The sequence below is a fragment of the Phytophthora infestans genome, genomic scaffold, assembly GCF_000142945.1.
Source record: "Phytophthora infestans T30-4 supercont1.34 genomic scaffold, whole genome shotgun sequence".
NCBI lineage: Eukaryota > Oomycota > Peronosporomycetes > Peronosporales > Peronosporaceae > Phytophthora > Phytophthora infestans.
The window spans coordinates 1,169,466-1,184,222 of record NW_003303725.1 but is presented as its reverse complement, the minus strand read 5'-3'; the positions used below and the strand labels follow the sequence as shown (position 1 = coordinate 1,184,222).

Genomic DNA, 14,757 nt, shown 5'->3' with positions numbered 1-14,757 from the left:
TTGTGCGTATTTATAGGGCTACTGGCAGCACGAACTATTTCTCCAAACAAGGAAAAGCTTGAACATCATTGGAAAACGACCGATGAAGGCGCAATCCCGCGAGGTTGCTTCGGACAGTTCATGGTTCGTGATAGGTTCATGCACATATCACGCAACCTACATTTCAGCTCCAACAGCGACGCACGTGCACAGCTGGACAAGGCTTGGAAACTTCGACCTGTGATTGACGCCTTGACGCAGCGATTTCAGCGGGGATACATTCCACCTCCTGCAATGGCTTTTGACGAAGCCATGCTGCCATCACGGTCCAGATTCAATCGGATGCGAGTCTTCATGAAAGATAAACCTCATAAGTGGGGAACCAAGCTATTCATGCTGTGTTGTTCAACGACGGCGTATTGCATCCGGTGAGTTACGAGTGTTCCAACAGGAGCACTCTTTTTTTTTTTTGGCTCCTAAGTATGCTCAACATGTACCTGACATACTAACCCATTTGTAAACATGTATGGACAGTTTTGAGGTCTACTGTGGAAAACAAGAACATGCGGGTGTCAGTGGCGCGTTGACAGACTATATGTCTGGGCCAGCAGCAGTTATTCGCAATCTCACGGAGGTGTTTGGGCCTACAGGACCCGGCACAGGTGCCATGAGGCTGATCGTCACTGACCGCTTTTACACATCGGTTTCGCTGGCAGTGCAGATGCTAACCATGGGTTTCTACAGTGTGGGTACAGTGCAGACGGATCGTCTTGGGCTGCCAGCGTCTCTTGTTGGCGAAAAGAAGAAAGGTGAGAAGAAGAAAAAAGCCTATAAAAAATCGCCCAGCACGGATCGAACGTGGTACGTTTGATGTAACTGAGCACCGGCAGATCCCTGGATTTCGGGCGCTGCGCTGGTGGGATAACAAAGCGGTGTATATGCTTGCATCCGGGGGAAGCGTTGAAATGGATCGCGTAGTGCGGCGAGACAAGCAGACCGGCGAGCAGGGTGAAGTTGCCTGCCCACGAGTGCTGAAAGATTATCAGACGCTCATGGGCGGAGTGGACGTTCACGACCAGCTTCGTTTACAAAGGTAAGTGTGCGTACAGTGTATATACATCTTACTTCGAGTTCTAAACGTGTATGCACATGCTTCATCGGTACTCGCTGCAACTTGCTATCAAGTACAAGAAGTACTACAAATCCCTATTCCTAGGGCTTGTCGATCTCGCCATCATCAATGCCTATATCATCTACAATGCTCGTCGCGTTGCAGATGGACAGCGCAAGCTTAGTCACGTGAAGTTTATCAAGCAGATGCACTTGGAGTTATGCCAGTTGCGGCCCGACGATTGGGAAGGACTGCTTTACGACGAAGATGCGGCAGCAACACCGTCAAGATCTCGGTCGAGAACGCAACAGCCTGGACACATTACTGTCCAGAACGACGAGTGGCGCCCCGGTAACAACCAAGCTGGGAGGAAGCGTCGGACCCGGGTATGCAAGGTGTGCTCATTGCTAAAGGGAACAGATGGGGCGCGTGGCGGGGATACTGCAGTGACTGCAAGCTGGCGACGCCGTCGAAGAAGCCGAAGGCATGGCGTGTGTTCTTGTGCGACAAGGCTCGACACAGGCACAACGGCGCCCTCATGACGTGCTTTGATATATGGCACAGAGTGTGGCGAAATGGTACGCTCCTCCCCAAAATTGCGAGAAAGCGGAACATTCGCGCGCGAACCCCAGCTCAAGTATCATTGGCTGCAAGTGACGAGGAAGGCTGTGTTTCATCGGATGACGAGTCGGCGGGTGCAGGACAGACCTCGCCAAAGCGAGCGCGTACGGTCGAGGCGGAGGAGTAATCGATTGTTGTGTCCGTAATTGTTTTGATTTCAGTATACTCAGTTTCAGCAATCACAAGACTGATCAGCATCTGTATTTGAGTAGCACGACTTTGTTCTATGAACGCCTTCTTTTAACACGGGAATGCACCTGTTTTATCAAGGTGTATACAGGTTCCACGATAACACCGCCTTACTTGCTGTTAATAGCTTGGAGGTACACGATTGCAGTATGATGTGATTTCTGGGACTAGGTTAAGTGCACGCCTATCCAACATACACGATATCAAAAAAGCTTAATTTCAATATGTTAACCCTTACCCGGAGATACAAGTTTTTTAGTCGGATGGGGGCGCGGAGAATGCTTCGAGCTCAAGGGGTTAACTTCCCCGCCATTTTTAAAATCTGGGGATTTTTGAGGGGGGGGCCATGGCCCCCCCAAAAAGGGCCTGCCTCAGCCTCATGATGAGGCTGCAGAATTTAAGCACATCGTTACCAGAGAGTATGAGTGCCCTGGTACTCTTGGAGGTTGCGATTGCTGTCATGGCTTTCGTCGTGGTGTCCGTGCTCAGATTCCAACAGCGCCGGGTCCGCAATAAGTACCAGACGTTGCTGCCTAAATGAAACGATGATATATACATGTATTAATACACACACTGTATAATATACTTTCTTAAAGATAATTGTAAAATAAGAAAAGTATCTTCTTCATCAGGACGTATTATTATAGTACTTACTGTATCATCATCATCTGGCTTAATCTAAATAGAAGTTCCCTCGACGAGAGTAATACAATTGTACGAGGCAATTTCCAACGATGCAGACTCGTACTGGACTGTACACTGCATATCTGGTGGGTGTCTTTGTACCGAAGATCAAGTGTTCGTCGTCATTGTCACGGGCAGCGATGACGTTGAGTTCCGGTACGAAGACGCGAGCACCGCAGGGGATGGCGATGTGGCTCGAGTCAGTGCAACGGAGTCCGATCGTCTAGTGGCGCAGCTAATGGTGATTGACGGTCTCCCAGTGTTGCAGCTTACAGCGAAAGATGGAAAGCTGGACGTGGAGCTGTTACGCAAGGAGCGAGTACACCGAATTGTGAACCAAGGCTCAGGGAATATAGCCATCTATGATGGCGTCTTGGTCACGAGCGGACCAGACTTGACAGTGAGTGCAATAGGCAGTGGAGACGTTTTCTTAATGTCGTCAGCGACCGTTGTAGACGGGCTAGTGCTGAGGGTGGGCGTCTCCAGACCTCATTCTCGGAGGTAAAGGTCAAAACAGCGTCAGTGGAGGTCTCTTCATCGGCCGACGCCACTGTCACTGTTGAGTCAACTGCTACAATCGATTCTCTTTCTTTGAGTGTGCAAGGCTCCGGGTCTTTGTGCTTCACTGCCGATTCCTCCATCGAAACCAATTACCTAGAGATCAAGAAAATTGGTGCTGGGGATGTTTCAATCGGGCCACAAGGGTCGTGCCAAGACGCAAAATTGACATCAACCGGATCGGGAGCACTAGACATTGGTGGAATCCAATGTCATACTGTCAATGTCGACCTGTTGGGCAGCGGGAATGTCGTTGTTCAAGCGACTGGATCGCTGTCAGGCGATGTCTATGGAAGTGGCCACTTGAAATTTTACGGAGACGCGCCACAGTCTATCGACAATATCAACTACTTGTGTCTTGTGACTGCAACTCCAGTCTCACGCTCGTACCACCCGGCGGGATGCAAGATGAAGCCGTTCCCAACAGACTCGGTAGGGGTCTCGAGAGTTGAGGGCAAAAACGTCGGCAAAGAGTCGAGTTATAGCATGACGAGTGACCAGAGCAATCTCGTCTATCTCGCAGGCGCAGTGTTCCTAGTAGCGCTGGTGCTGCGCTGGTTCAACGAGTCTCGTCGTCGAGCTCGGGAACTTCCCGGGGAAGAGCAGCGACAACCATTGGTAGATACAGAAAGACGACCATACACGTAAGGAAAACAACGAGAACATCGACAGAACTTGCCGCGATCGTTGTAGTCTTCCAGGACTTTTTACAGTGTAAATTATTGTTATTTAATTATGAATAGGCGTGTGCAGTATCCTTGGGATTGGCCGTGAGGAATGATTGTGAAAATGACAGAGAATGTATGTGATACTTCAACTTGCGATCTGTATTGACGCAATGCTCGCCACACATCTCGATTTGCCGTCTGCAGTCCACAACTACCGTCCTTAAGCGCCAGAGCATTCTCCATGATGAAATGTTTCTCGTTGCTCACTGCTGTCGCCTTTGCACTGACCCAGTCGGTCGTCGATGGAGCTCTATCCGTCACGTCCACTGAGCCCACGCGCTCCAATAATGGTCCATTCCTCGAGAAGGTTTGGATCATCGAAGGTGACGCCGGCGACATGCTCGACGACTTGAAGGTGCAAGTCGCGGGTAACGTGTTCGTGGACTACGACGCGTCACTCGCTGCGGATGGCAACGTGGCGGCCAGGGTAATTATGCGCAGCAGCTCGCCTGACATGGTGGGTCTTGTGGACGTCGTCGTGCATGAAGCTGACGGTAACGGGATCCGCATTCACTACAAGAACACGAACGCTCGCGTCGTCGGCGAAGTGGTGACACAAATCATTGTGAGCGACCGGAACGCGCTCTCTAGTGTCAGTGCCACGCACTCCGACAGCGTCGTCCTGGGTGACGGCGTCGTGGTGAAGGATGATCCGTCCACCAGTCTGGAGCTCGATACGAGCGGTGATGCTGCAATCTACGTCGGCTCCTTGACGCAGGACCAGGTTGTGCTGAAAAGCCTCAGTATCGCTAGCTCTGGCGATGGCTACGTGCAATTCCTGGCCTCGTCGATCCAAGCCGATGCCATCACTGTCTCTCTATCTGGAGACAGCAAGGCGGTCGTTGCGGCAACCGACCACATCACTGTCGATTCGATGGTCTCCGCTATCTCAGGTGACGGCAAGATCTTCGTGGAGACGGCCAATCTTCAAGCGCAAAAACTCTCAGCTACTCTATCAGGAGACGGTAAAGTGTCGTACTCCTCTTCTGGATCGTGCGTGGATCAGACTATTCATCTAAGTGGTGACGCCTCCGTCTACGCTGGATCTATTGTCTGTAAGAATTCAATGGTAGCAACGTCTGGAGACGGCAAAGCTATCGTCCAAACTACGGACACACTAACGTCCGTTGGTGGCGGATCTGTGAAGTACGTGAACGCAGCACCGCACCGTATTGTATCCAGCTCGATTTTCAGAAAGCACAGCAATGTCAAGCCAGCCAAGTACAACAAGTTCAAGACACGCCGCCCGTCGACCCCGCCTACCCGTGCGCCAACAGAACTTACTGTTGTTGTCAAGGCAGCCTGGTTCGGCGACGCTCCTCACGTCAGTGTGTACTCGGGCATTGGGAACTCAATTTTCATTGACGGAACAGGGTTCGCAGTGGCCAATATCCCAGCCTATCAGCGCGGTGTCGGATTTTTTGGAGTTTTTGTCGCAGTGGCCGCTGTTGCCACCATGGCACTTATTGCAGTTAAAGTCCGCGAAAGCAAGACTCGCAAACAGTACGCGCCTCTAGCGTAAAGCTTCCATCATACGAAGTCCCAGTTAAAACTGATTTTTGCTGCGTCAACAAAATACATTTTTGCCCACGGTACGCCGAGAAATATGTACTGTGCACGTAAAGACGAGGTAATCCTCATTCTTCACATACCCTCTGACAGGAATATAATATCGGATTCCGCCTCGCTCAAAATTTATTTTCTGTAAATTTGAGTCAAATTTACAAAAATGACTTTACTGAGGATCAGCCTTCTTAGACTTTTTGATTTGCCAATAAATAAAAGAGGCTCCAGTGCCTTATTACGTCAGTAGCTATTATAGGCTGTTCCTGCTAGCTGTACATGTTAGGTTGGGGTGGGTAGCATAATGCAGGCACTGCAACGCTATGATAGCATTGGTGAGTGTGATGAGAGTTGGCTTGTTAATTGTTCTGGCTGGCATCTTGATGCACGAGCTTAATTGAAGAGTTTGTGTGAGAGGAGAGGGGGGAAGGGAGGACCACAAACGCAAACATGAAATGGCTGTTGGGTTGGTCGGTTTATAAGCTCTCTAGTATGTACCATTGAGAAGGTACCTTTGGCTAAGCCACTCCACGATTATAATACCTATAGATAGAAAAAAAATGTAATATCCGGCGCTATGACTACGGAAGGGTTCATCTGTACCAGCATATCGACCTGTCTACCACCGCGTTACGAATCGGGCCAGACGATTTGTTGGAATTGATAAGCACCACAAGCTGTGGTGCTTATCAATTCCGTTGTGGCACAACAGCTGGAGCGAGCCGCGTTAGTAAAATTCCCCTGCGCCAGGAGCATGATCGGACAATGCTTTTTAAAAAGTACGGTAGCAATCGTTCATAGAACTGAGCAGCAGTGCTCTGCAAAGTGAGTGTTGATGTACATGTAGTCTCCAATATGGAGAGGGGAGGATGGTCGACATGATGTCTTATGCTCCGATGACTCGCAATGCTCTGCTGCTCGAGTCTGACTCATACCGTAGCGAACACGAGAGCGACATAACAAGGACGTTCCTTGTCATTGTCAGAAATACCCGTTTTGACGATGGTTTCCGCGGATCAAGCTGTTGTTTTGTTGTTGCCGTGGTCGGGTATGGCTGTCACGATTTCGGAAGCAGCGACAGACTTTACAAACGCTGACACGAAACCATCAGACTCTTTGAGTTACTAACGGATACTCGGATACGGCTGGCAGACCGAAGTGCCACGTGAAGCTGTTGTCCACCAAAAAGCCTCTACAACATCATACAATTCCCATAGATTTTACCGCGTCGCGGTCTCTTTGTAAGGTAACAGAACTTTCAAAATGCATGGGTGACACAAAGAGAGCCCCTCGCGCAGATCGGTGTTGGTTCTTGTTGCTCTCATCCTCACAAAGTCTTGGCTTCACCGCATGCAGCTGATTCGGCTGAGCTGAATGCCTGTCGCAGTGGCCGTACAAGCGTTGTTCAATTGACCGTCTCCACCAAAACTGGTGAGCTTCACCTCCACAAATTCCACACTTCCGGAGTTCGAGCGAGTTGCTCTGCTCGATCTTTACCACTCTGCGTCGTGGCGTCTTGGTGGAGACGCCTGGTACCGGTATCAGCACACAGGTGGCACGCATTTTGGTGGAGCACAACGATATTTTCACTGAGAACCACCCACCGACCACCATGTGCGGAGCTGCGAATCAAGAGGACGCAAGGCAGAGTTCGGCCGCGAGTTCACCGTGTTCGATCAAAGGCTCGCTCTCTTTTATCCTAGACGACGCACCCGGCGTCAAGCGCACAGCAAACTCCGCTGAGCTGGACGAATCAACCGCGTCGAAAAGCTTACGACCATCAGTCTCCACTATCAGTATCAATAATTTATTGGCGCCGGTTGTCGACGAGAACGATGTACGCAATGCGACTAGAGCCACAACGCCATTGGGACGAAAGGTATCTTGGCTCTTGATACTATGTACGGTTGAATACGAGATACTGACCTGTTCGTGACCTCACAGAGCAGCAAGTATTGCATTGTTGAAGGCTGCATTAGTCGAGCCAAGCACGCACGGCGGTGCTGGAAGCATGGTAAGTGTACTTTTGTTGAAAGATTGATTGTCGTGACAAAGAGCTTAACCTAATTCATCGCAGGCGGTTCGATTGAATGCAAGGTGGTTGGTTGTCGAAATCGCGCCAAGACCAAAGGGGTCTGCTGGTCCCATGGCGGTGGAACCATCTGTAGCGCGGATCAATGCACAACCGTTTCTGTCTCGAATGGTGTGTGCTGGGCTCACGGTGGGGGTATGTTTGCCAAAGAATGACTATAGAATAGTTGCTATTTTCGATATACTAACGTGATCTCTTACTTTCTAGGAAAGCGCTGCGTCACGCCCGGTTGCGCTCGACCCGCCTACCAACGGACCAGGAACATGTGCTCCATGCACTTCAACGCAGGATTATCGAGCAATGTTTCAGCCTCTTAGATCGACGGAACAGGGCCACCTCTCCTTTTCCTTCTTTTTTTACCAGCCAGATGTAGCAGGTGTGTCTTAAAATGAATACTTTCCGCCAGCTTCTATTCCGAGCAACCAAGATGAGGTCATGTTGTACTTGGTCAACAGTGGTAGGCTTGCCTCAACCACCCGTTCAAATTGACCTTCAATGGGCCGTTGTCTACAGCATTGCTGTCAGCAATGGTTTTTTGAGCTTGTGCTACCACCCTCGGTAGGTTGACGTACTGCAATATTGCGTCCCGAATCGTGATGCCAATACTTAAGTCGTCGCACCTGGCTCACAGAAGAACTTTAAGTGCTGTATTGATCTGTTGGGGATCTAAGTCGTGTACATCTAATAGAATAGAAAATTCGGAGATGAGAAGATGGTGCAGCTTCAATATACCACAGTTTCATTGTTCATCTTCGAAAGACTTTTTCTCAAAAACAACAGCGACGTATTCAACCGTACGAACCGATTTAAAATGGTCGTGAGCCAGTCAATTCATTAAACGAAAGCAAGTATGTGAATGAATTATCGTGCAAGGGCTCTACCTACTTCGACGGGTATGGCTTAAGTTTGATCATCTGGTCGATGCTGGCCTCGTCCGTGTTCTCTAGGTGACCTTGCTGCACCATCTCGTCCAGCGCCACAACTACTTTGGCGTAATTGGCCAGAAGACTAGCCTCCGTGAGTTTCTTGTCCAATTGAGTCGTCAGGACTGATTGCAGCACTGTCATGATCTCATCCACTGCAAACCCGACACCATCAGTAAGTTCAGTAATCGATCATAGGATGTATTAGTTTCCGAACATCAAATGATACTAGAACGCACAGATGAGTTCGTCATACTCTTCGTTGCCAGAGAGCATCAACCGGAGCTCCCCGACCTGACGAAGAACCACGAACTGCGACTCGCACACGACCAGTTGACTCTGTGTCGGGTCCACGACTTTCCTACCGTGTCGGTCGCCCCAGAGGTTCGGGACTTGTTTGCAGATTTGTGCGAGTTGAGTCTCGTACGTCTTGCGAGCTTCCAGGGTCAACTCCGGCTGGAAATATCTAGATAGAAGCACGTAGTTGGCCTCATTGCAGCAGATCAAGCTGTGCAGCATGTTGTGCTTGTTTCAAGGATAAGGTCTGTTGTGGTTCTAATTTGACCAATCGAATGGCCCACAATGGCTATTTTTAGTCAATGAGTGTGCTTGGACGCGAAACGACGCAACCTTTCGTGTACATTTTGCGATCTTCCTGTAGAGCGGCCATGGACGGTGACGAGAGTGAGTGGCTCCTAGCTATCAGTGTATTTTCCTAAGTTTAAGCTTTCCTCACCGACGCTATGGGTGTGGACTGCTGACCAGAACCGATTAAGCGCTTGGCGCCCAGCGTCACGATCAGTGACTGCGCGTCTGAGGTCTTTTGTACGAGGTTTTCACCCGATGGGAAGCTCCTGGCGGCTGGATGCGGTGATGGGGCCATTCGAGTGTTTAATGTGCACGACGGCAAGTTGTCGTACACTTTGATACAGCCGCAAAGCAGCTACGGCTTCGGTTTACCGTGCACGGCCATCAGGTTCCGTCCTCTCACCAGTGCCACCAAGACCAAAAACGTGCTGCTCGCTGCAAGTGGGTAAACATTATTTTAATCTTTATATAGGTGAACTGTCTGCTAAATTTTTTGCTTATGTAGATTCCAATGGGTCGGTAGAGCACTGGCACATCACGTCGGGCAAGTGTCTGAACGCCATCACAAATACCCAAAATCAACTGTACGCTCTTGACTATCGCGAGGATGGAGCCCTGTTCGCTACGGGGGGCAAAGATCATGGCATTCGAGTCTACGATGAAGCCACAAAAGCTGAGGTGGCGTGCATGGATAGTGGCCACGGTACTCTCACTGCAGGCCACTCGAACCGCGTCTTCTCCATCAAATTCGCTCCAGAAGATGACAACACCATCGTCTCTGGTGGGTGGGATAACACACTTCAGATCTGGGATATTCGCGTGGGTCACTCGGTCCGAAGCATCTACGGACCTCACGTGGCAGGAGACGCAGTCGATATGAACACGCGTGGAGAGATCCTCACGGGCTCGTGGCGTCCTGAAAACCCTCTGGAGCTCTGGGACTTTGGCTCGGGCAAGCGTCTTCTGACTGTGCCGTGGAACCAGAGCGCTATTCGCTCGGAGCCCTGTTTCCTGTACTCGGCCCAATTCTCCAAGTCGAAAACCGGACAGCAACTTATCGCTGCGGGGGGCAGTGGATCCAACGAAGCCAAAGTGTTCAACCACGACTCGAACAACAAACTTGTGGGCACAATCGCAGGCTTAAGTCGTGGTGTCTTCACTCTCGACTTCGCTGCTGCCATCGACAAGATGGTGGTGGCGGGGGCGGATGCTGCGATTCGCATCATCGACGTCTACGACCACATTCCAGGCGAAAAGTCTCGTGAACGCCCTACGACTCCTTCGATCAGGTTTGACAGTTTATCAACTTTTATTCTCACACTTTTGAGTCTAGGTAAACCAATTTTGTTGTAATTGTCATTTTCTATTTTCACAGAAATGCCCTCATGCCGCATGAAAGCTTGACGCGTCTGGCCTCCCCCGCTCTAAGCACTGAAGCACTGAGAGCTCCGTCCTCACCGCTGCACAGAATGGCTGTGCACGACAAATGAGGCTTCTCGCTAACTGTAGCACCGAAGCCAGGAAATTTTTCATTATTCACAAAAGACACAGCACACCAAACCTCGACCACAGCAATCAACATTCTCCACTACCGTAAAACAGCTTTTTCAAATACTACATTTCAAATTTTCACGTACGTGTCGTAGCTGGGGTCGCTTACGTAGTCCACCGAGGGGATGTGTATCTCCAGTAGTGACGCTCCATCCTACTTCTATTCACTTGCTAGTTTTGGTCGTTAGTGCCACTTTCAGGCGTTAGATGGACCCACTGTACAGCCGTTGCTCCTCCGGATCGTCGCTGTGGTGCCTCCGACCGTGAGGACCATGCCAATGGCCAACGGGATGGCCACTCCGGTGACTTTTGTCATTGCCGTTCGTGTACCCATTGGTGCCTCCGTATCCGCTGTGGTCACTCACGCGACCGTTTGATGGAGTGTACCGTAGTGGAGTGGTCTCGCTGTCGCGATCGTCGAAGCTTTTGCGACTGAAGGTGCTGTACGAGTGACCCTGTGGTGAGAGCGGCATGAGAGCACCAAAGTGACCTGTCAGATGCGCACGATGGCCCGGCGTAGTGTGCTCAGGGTCGTCCAGATCGTCACTTTCGTCTTCTCCATGCTTTGCCAGCAGATAGATGCCCATTATGATGACTGAAGAAAACGAAGTAGAAAACGACATTGTCAGTGTTAATTACGCACAAAACACGTCGAATGAAAGAGAAAAACCCACAGGCCAGCGCAATCGGCAGACAAATCCAGTCAAAGAGCGAGAAGCGCGTGTACTTTTCGTAAAACACGACGCCGCCAATGACGCTCGACTAAAAGCCCAGAAACAATACAGGAAAACAACGTTAGCTTCTCTCATTAAACTGACGTCAGTAGTTCGGTCAACGTACCCCGATCCAAAAGCACTGGAACATGGGGAACACACTGAGCGTGTCGCCGACCATGATAGCGCGGTTCAGCAGGTCCGTCTGCAGCACCAGCGTGCACATCATGCCCCCCATGAACAAATACGTCGTAAAGTAGACGAACTGATTCTCTCCGCTGACCGTCAGGATCAGCAAGATCGAGGCGCACTATTCACGAAAATAATCCCGAAATTAACAACCATCTTCACGAGTACCGAAAATAAGCTGCTGCCTTACCTTGGCCAAAAGAACCGAAAAGGATCCGAAGATACCTGACGCCGTCGCGTACATGAAGGGCAGCAACCTGTACTTGCTCTCGTTTAGCGCTCTAGGCAGCCTCGAAATGGCTTCAATCTGTCCGAAAATGGCGCCTAGCACCACCGTCTGTAGTTGCAACATAGTGCTCGTTTAGCCTGCTAACCTGTGTATCGTATCCTGTATCCGAGAGACGCTCACCATGACGCCCAAGTAGATGAGGAAGCCCAGCTGGAAGAACTGTTTCTCCAGCTCCACCAGCGACATCTGCTCATCTGGTTCATTGGCCACAGTGCTGAGCACGACGCCGATGATGATGAGAAGTGTGCCCAGCACGTCCGTTCTGGTCAGGATCTGGCCCAGCCACAAGTGCGCGAAGAACACGTTGGCCAGTACCGTAAAGCCGCCACCTACAGACGCCACTAGCGCCTGAGGAGCGAAGCCCAACGCCTCAAAATCTCCCACGGCACCTAGAACAACCAGCACCAGGCCGGTGAGCCACAGAGGTCGCGTGTAGTAAGTCTGTCGCTCGAACACAGGCTTCTCTTCCTCCTGATACAAATTAAAGACACTCTGCGTTAGTACCGTACGAAGGTGAATATCACAGAACGTATCAGCTTTCTCGAGTGCGCACTCGGCGCATTATCATGTATCTCGAGTGCGCACTCGATGCGCATCAGCGTAGAGAGGGAGAGTTTCGTACCCGCACGTGCGAGAGCTTCTGCACATTCACGCCGAGGTTGGAGAGCACAGCTGAGGTGATGACAATAGCCAGGCCGATCCATTTGCCCTGCACGTTGTCAGCGTCGTCGTCGCCGCCTATTGCGGCGGTCAGGAAGCGCGCCTCGCCGACCATTGACGTCGGAACTGAGAGACAGCGAGAGTGCGCCTGATCGTGGTGTTGCGGGAGTATTTATAGGTCTGAGCCTAAAAGATCTGAGTCGCCGCAATGTGATATTTCGACTCGTGCGGGAGAGAACTGGCACGCGATTGGGCCGCCAACGGGCGTCAAAAATCAAAGTGACAGTTGCTTGCTTCAATTGACTGCAGGAAGCTCGAGCTCACTGACTCAGTAATTTAAGGCCGGCGGAATGTAACGGCGTCAAGTTGTGCGTGCAGGTATACTGTACAACTCTTGGTGGCGTGCGCGCTTTCGCTGCAAGGCTGCAATATCCAGGGACATGATGATGCAACGTTGCAAATTGCTGCGAAATACGACACTGGCGCGCATAATCAGCTAGCCACATTGTCCAATCAAACGTAAATTTGACAATAAGAAAGCTGGTTGATTGCGTCGATGCCACAAACACGCTCAAACTTGTTATGCCGGTGTTTAACACCGTCTACACATGTACTTCGAAATGTTCTTCGAGGTACGTGTACCGTAACGGTACTAGTATTGTTTTTCACGCTGTATAGACGGATAGAAGTTGGCTGGGTGTAAATTACACTGTAATCGTCATGCTGTTCTGTACAGCGGTTACTAAGGCTGTTCATGTCTAATATACACTGTAGATATATTACAGTAAAGCCTTTCCTACCTGATATGACCCGTGGACGACTCCTCTATCAGAAATTGCAGTATATCATATTACTTTGGTCGTCTCCGTTAACAGGCGAATTAGAAAGTCTATCTGAGGCGCAATATCCACGGGCGAGAAAGCATTCCCCAAAACACGTAAGATGATGATTATTTTTTTACACGTAACACGATGGAGTCGAATTTTAGGCCTGCATCGAGAGCACAGCAGCTTGTATGTGTTCTCTATGCAGTCGAAGTATGATACAAACAATTTCAAGGCTGCTGGTTGCTAATTACTGACAAAAACTAATCACAAGTTTTTCCACGGCCACTTCGTAGTCGTAGGCTATAAAATATACACTTGCTGTCCGGATCAGATTTGTCGTTTGAGCAAGATCAAGTTTACCTGGGAACGGACTCGGTGAACCTGAAATAAATCATGTACAACAGGATATCAGGTTTCACAAGGTTCATTTAGGAGAGGTTTTAGTATAATACATGAACCGGTATTAATGAAATGCAACATAAGACTTAAACACGCAAATTAACCGGTTTCGTAGTCGCAAGACTGCGTCTTCCGCAGCAACAAGAGGACGACAACCTCGAGCTGAACTCTCAGATGTTCGGTGCCTACGTGGATTACGTAGGAGACGAGACTGTGGAGATTACAAGGAGCTTTCCTCTAGTACCCCCTTAAATATGATAAAAAGCGTAGCATACGTATAATTTGTTAAAAACTACAGTATTTGTGAGATCGAGGCTTTAAGAAGTGAAACGAGAAGTAAAGAAAAAAACGAAAATCAAACGAGAAGTATAATGTGTAAAAACGAGAAGCCTGTGTATATTATGATAATGAATCGTAATAAATGTTGTCGCGTTAATGATAAGGATGAATATACACGTCTTTCCGACAGATAGTTTGGTGATATTGTAATTGTACAGCAAGCAACACTTTTTAAACCAATCCCAACCCTTTATTTGAACATTTCCGACAATCATACAATCTAGGGTTAGGGCTTCGGTTCCGGCAAATATTTGTCGGAACCAATGACAAAATATGAATATGTCAATACAAATGTCAAGTTGTTAGGACATTGCTGCCAGATTTTGACACTTCCGGTCTCTAGGTACTATCCTATGTTAGGCAAGTCGCCAGCCTAAGGCAGCACAAAATTCTTAGTGGCAAGGAGCACAGTTGGAAAGCAGACGAAGCAGACATGATCTTGGCATTGTTCGTGCCAGCAAACACGCAAAAAGCGCGTACCACCGCGGGAAGCGCTTTCAAGCGTATGCTGGAAGAGGAGATGGTAAGCCTAGAGTATGTGCAGTCTAGCATTGCTAACACGACTGGCAAGCGCTTCGCCTCAATAATGGACCGTTTTGAGTTCTTTCTGGCTACTAACGAAGGTAAGAAAGGCAAACTTGCACGCAACACTGCCGTTTCGTATTATAGAAATGCAAAGCTTTGGCTATTTGATCTGTATCCTCATCTAAGGGTGCCTACGGAGCTTCAGCTACTGAAGCAAAGTAAAACTCTC

At 49.6% G+C, this 14,757-nt stretch overlaps 5 protein-coding genes across 5 annotated transcripts; 3 read left to right on the top strand and 2 right to left on the bottom strand.

Moving 5' to 3' along the window:
- Positions 1-4,006: 4,006 nt before the first annotated feature.
- On the top strand, positions 4,007-5,392 carry PITG_14469 (uncharacterized protein; the record flags this gene model as incomplete). The annotated part of the gene is made up of 2 exons (XM_002898883.1): positions 4,007-5,296; positions 5,375-5,392. 2 exons carry the CDS (start codon positions 4,055-4,057, stop codon positions 5,390-5,392), a joined length of 1,260 nt encoding a protein of 419 aa, XP_002898929.1.
- A 1,885-nt stretch (positions 5,393-7,277) lies between these two features.
- On the top strand, positions 7,278-7,937 carry PITG_14468 (uncharacterized protein; the record flags this gene model as incomplete). The annotated part of the gene is made up of 4 exons (XM_002898882.1): positions 7,278-7,312; positions 7,383-7,447; positions 7,511-7,660; positions 7,733-7,937. The coding sequence occupies 4 exons, from the start codon at positions 7,278-7,280 to the stop codon at positions 7,840-7,842; spliced, it is 360 nt and encodes a 119-aa protein (XP_002898928.1).
- A 469-nt stretch (positions 7,938-8,406) lies between these two features.
- On the bottom strand, positions 8,407-8,967 carry PITG_14467 (uncharacterized protein; the record flags this gene model as incomplete). Its single annotated transcript, XM_002898881.1, has 2 exons — positions 8,407-8,603; positions 8,688-8,967. The coding sequence occupies 2 exons, from the start codon at positions 8,965-8,967 to the stop codon at positions 8,407-8,409; spliced, it is 477 nt and encodes a 158-aa protein (XP_002898927.1).
- A 149-nt stretch (positions 8,968-9,116) lies between these two features.
- On the top strand, positions 9,117-10,526 carry PITG_14466 (uncharacterized protein; the record flags this gene model as incomplete). The annotated part of the gene is made up of 4 exons (XM_002898880.1): positions 9,117-9,132; positions 9,214-9,477; positions 9,542-10,325; positions 10,412-10,526. The coding sequence occupies 4 exons, from the start codon at positions 9,117-9,119 to the stop codon at positions 10,524-10,526; spliced, it is 1,179 nt and encodes a 392-aa protein (XP_002898926.1).
- A 264-nt stretch (positions 10,527-10,790) lies between these two features.
- PITG_14465 (uncharacterized protein) lies at positions 10,791-12,604 on the bottom strand (the record flags this gene model as incomplete). Its single annotated transcript, XM_002898879.1, has 6 exons — positions 10,791-11,182; positions 11,262-11,349; positions 11,428-11,610; positions 11,680-11,826; positions 11,899-12,249; positions 12,401-12,604. 6 exons carry the CDS (start codon positions 12,551-12,553, stop codon positions 10,791-10,793), a joined length of 1,314 nt encoding a protein of 437 aa, XP_002898925.1.
- Between the last annotated feature and the right edge of the window lie 2,153 nt (positions 12,605-14,757).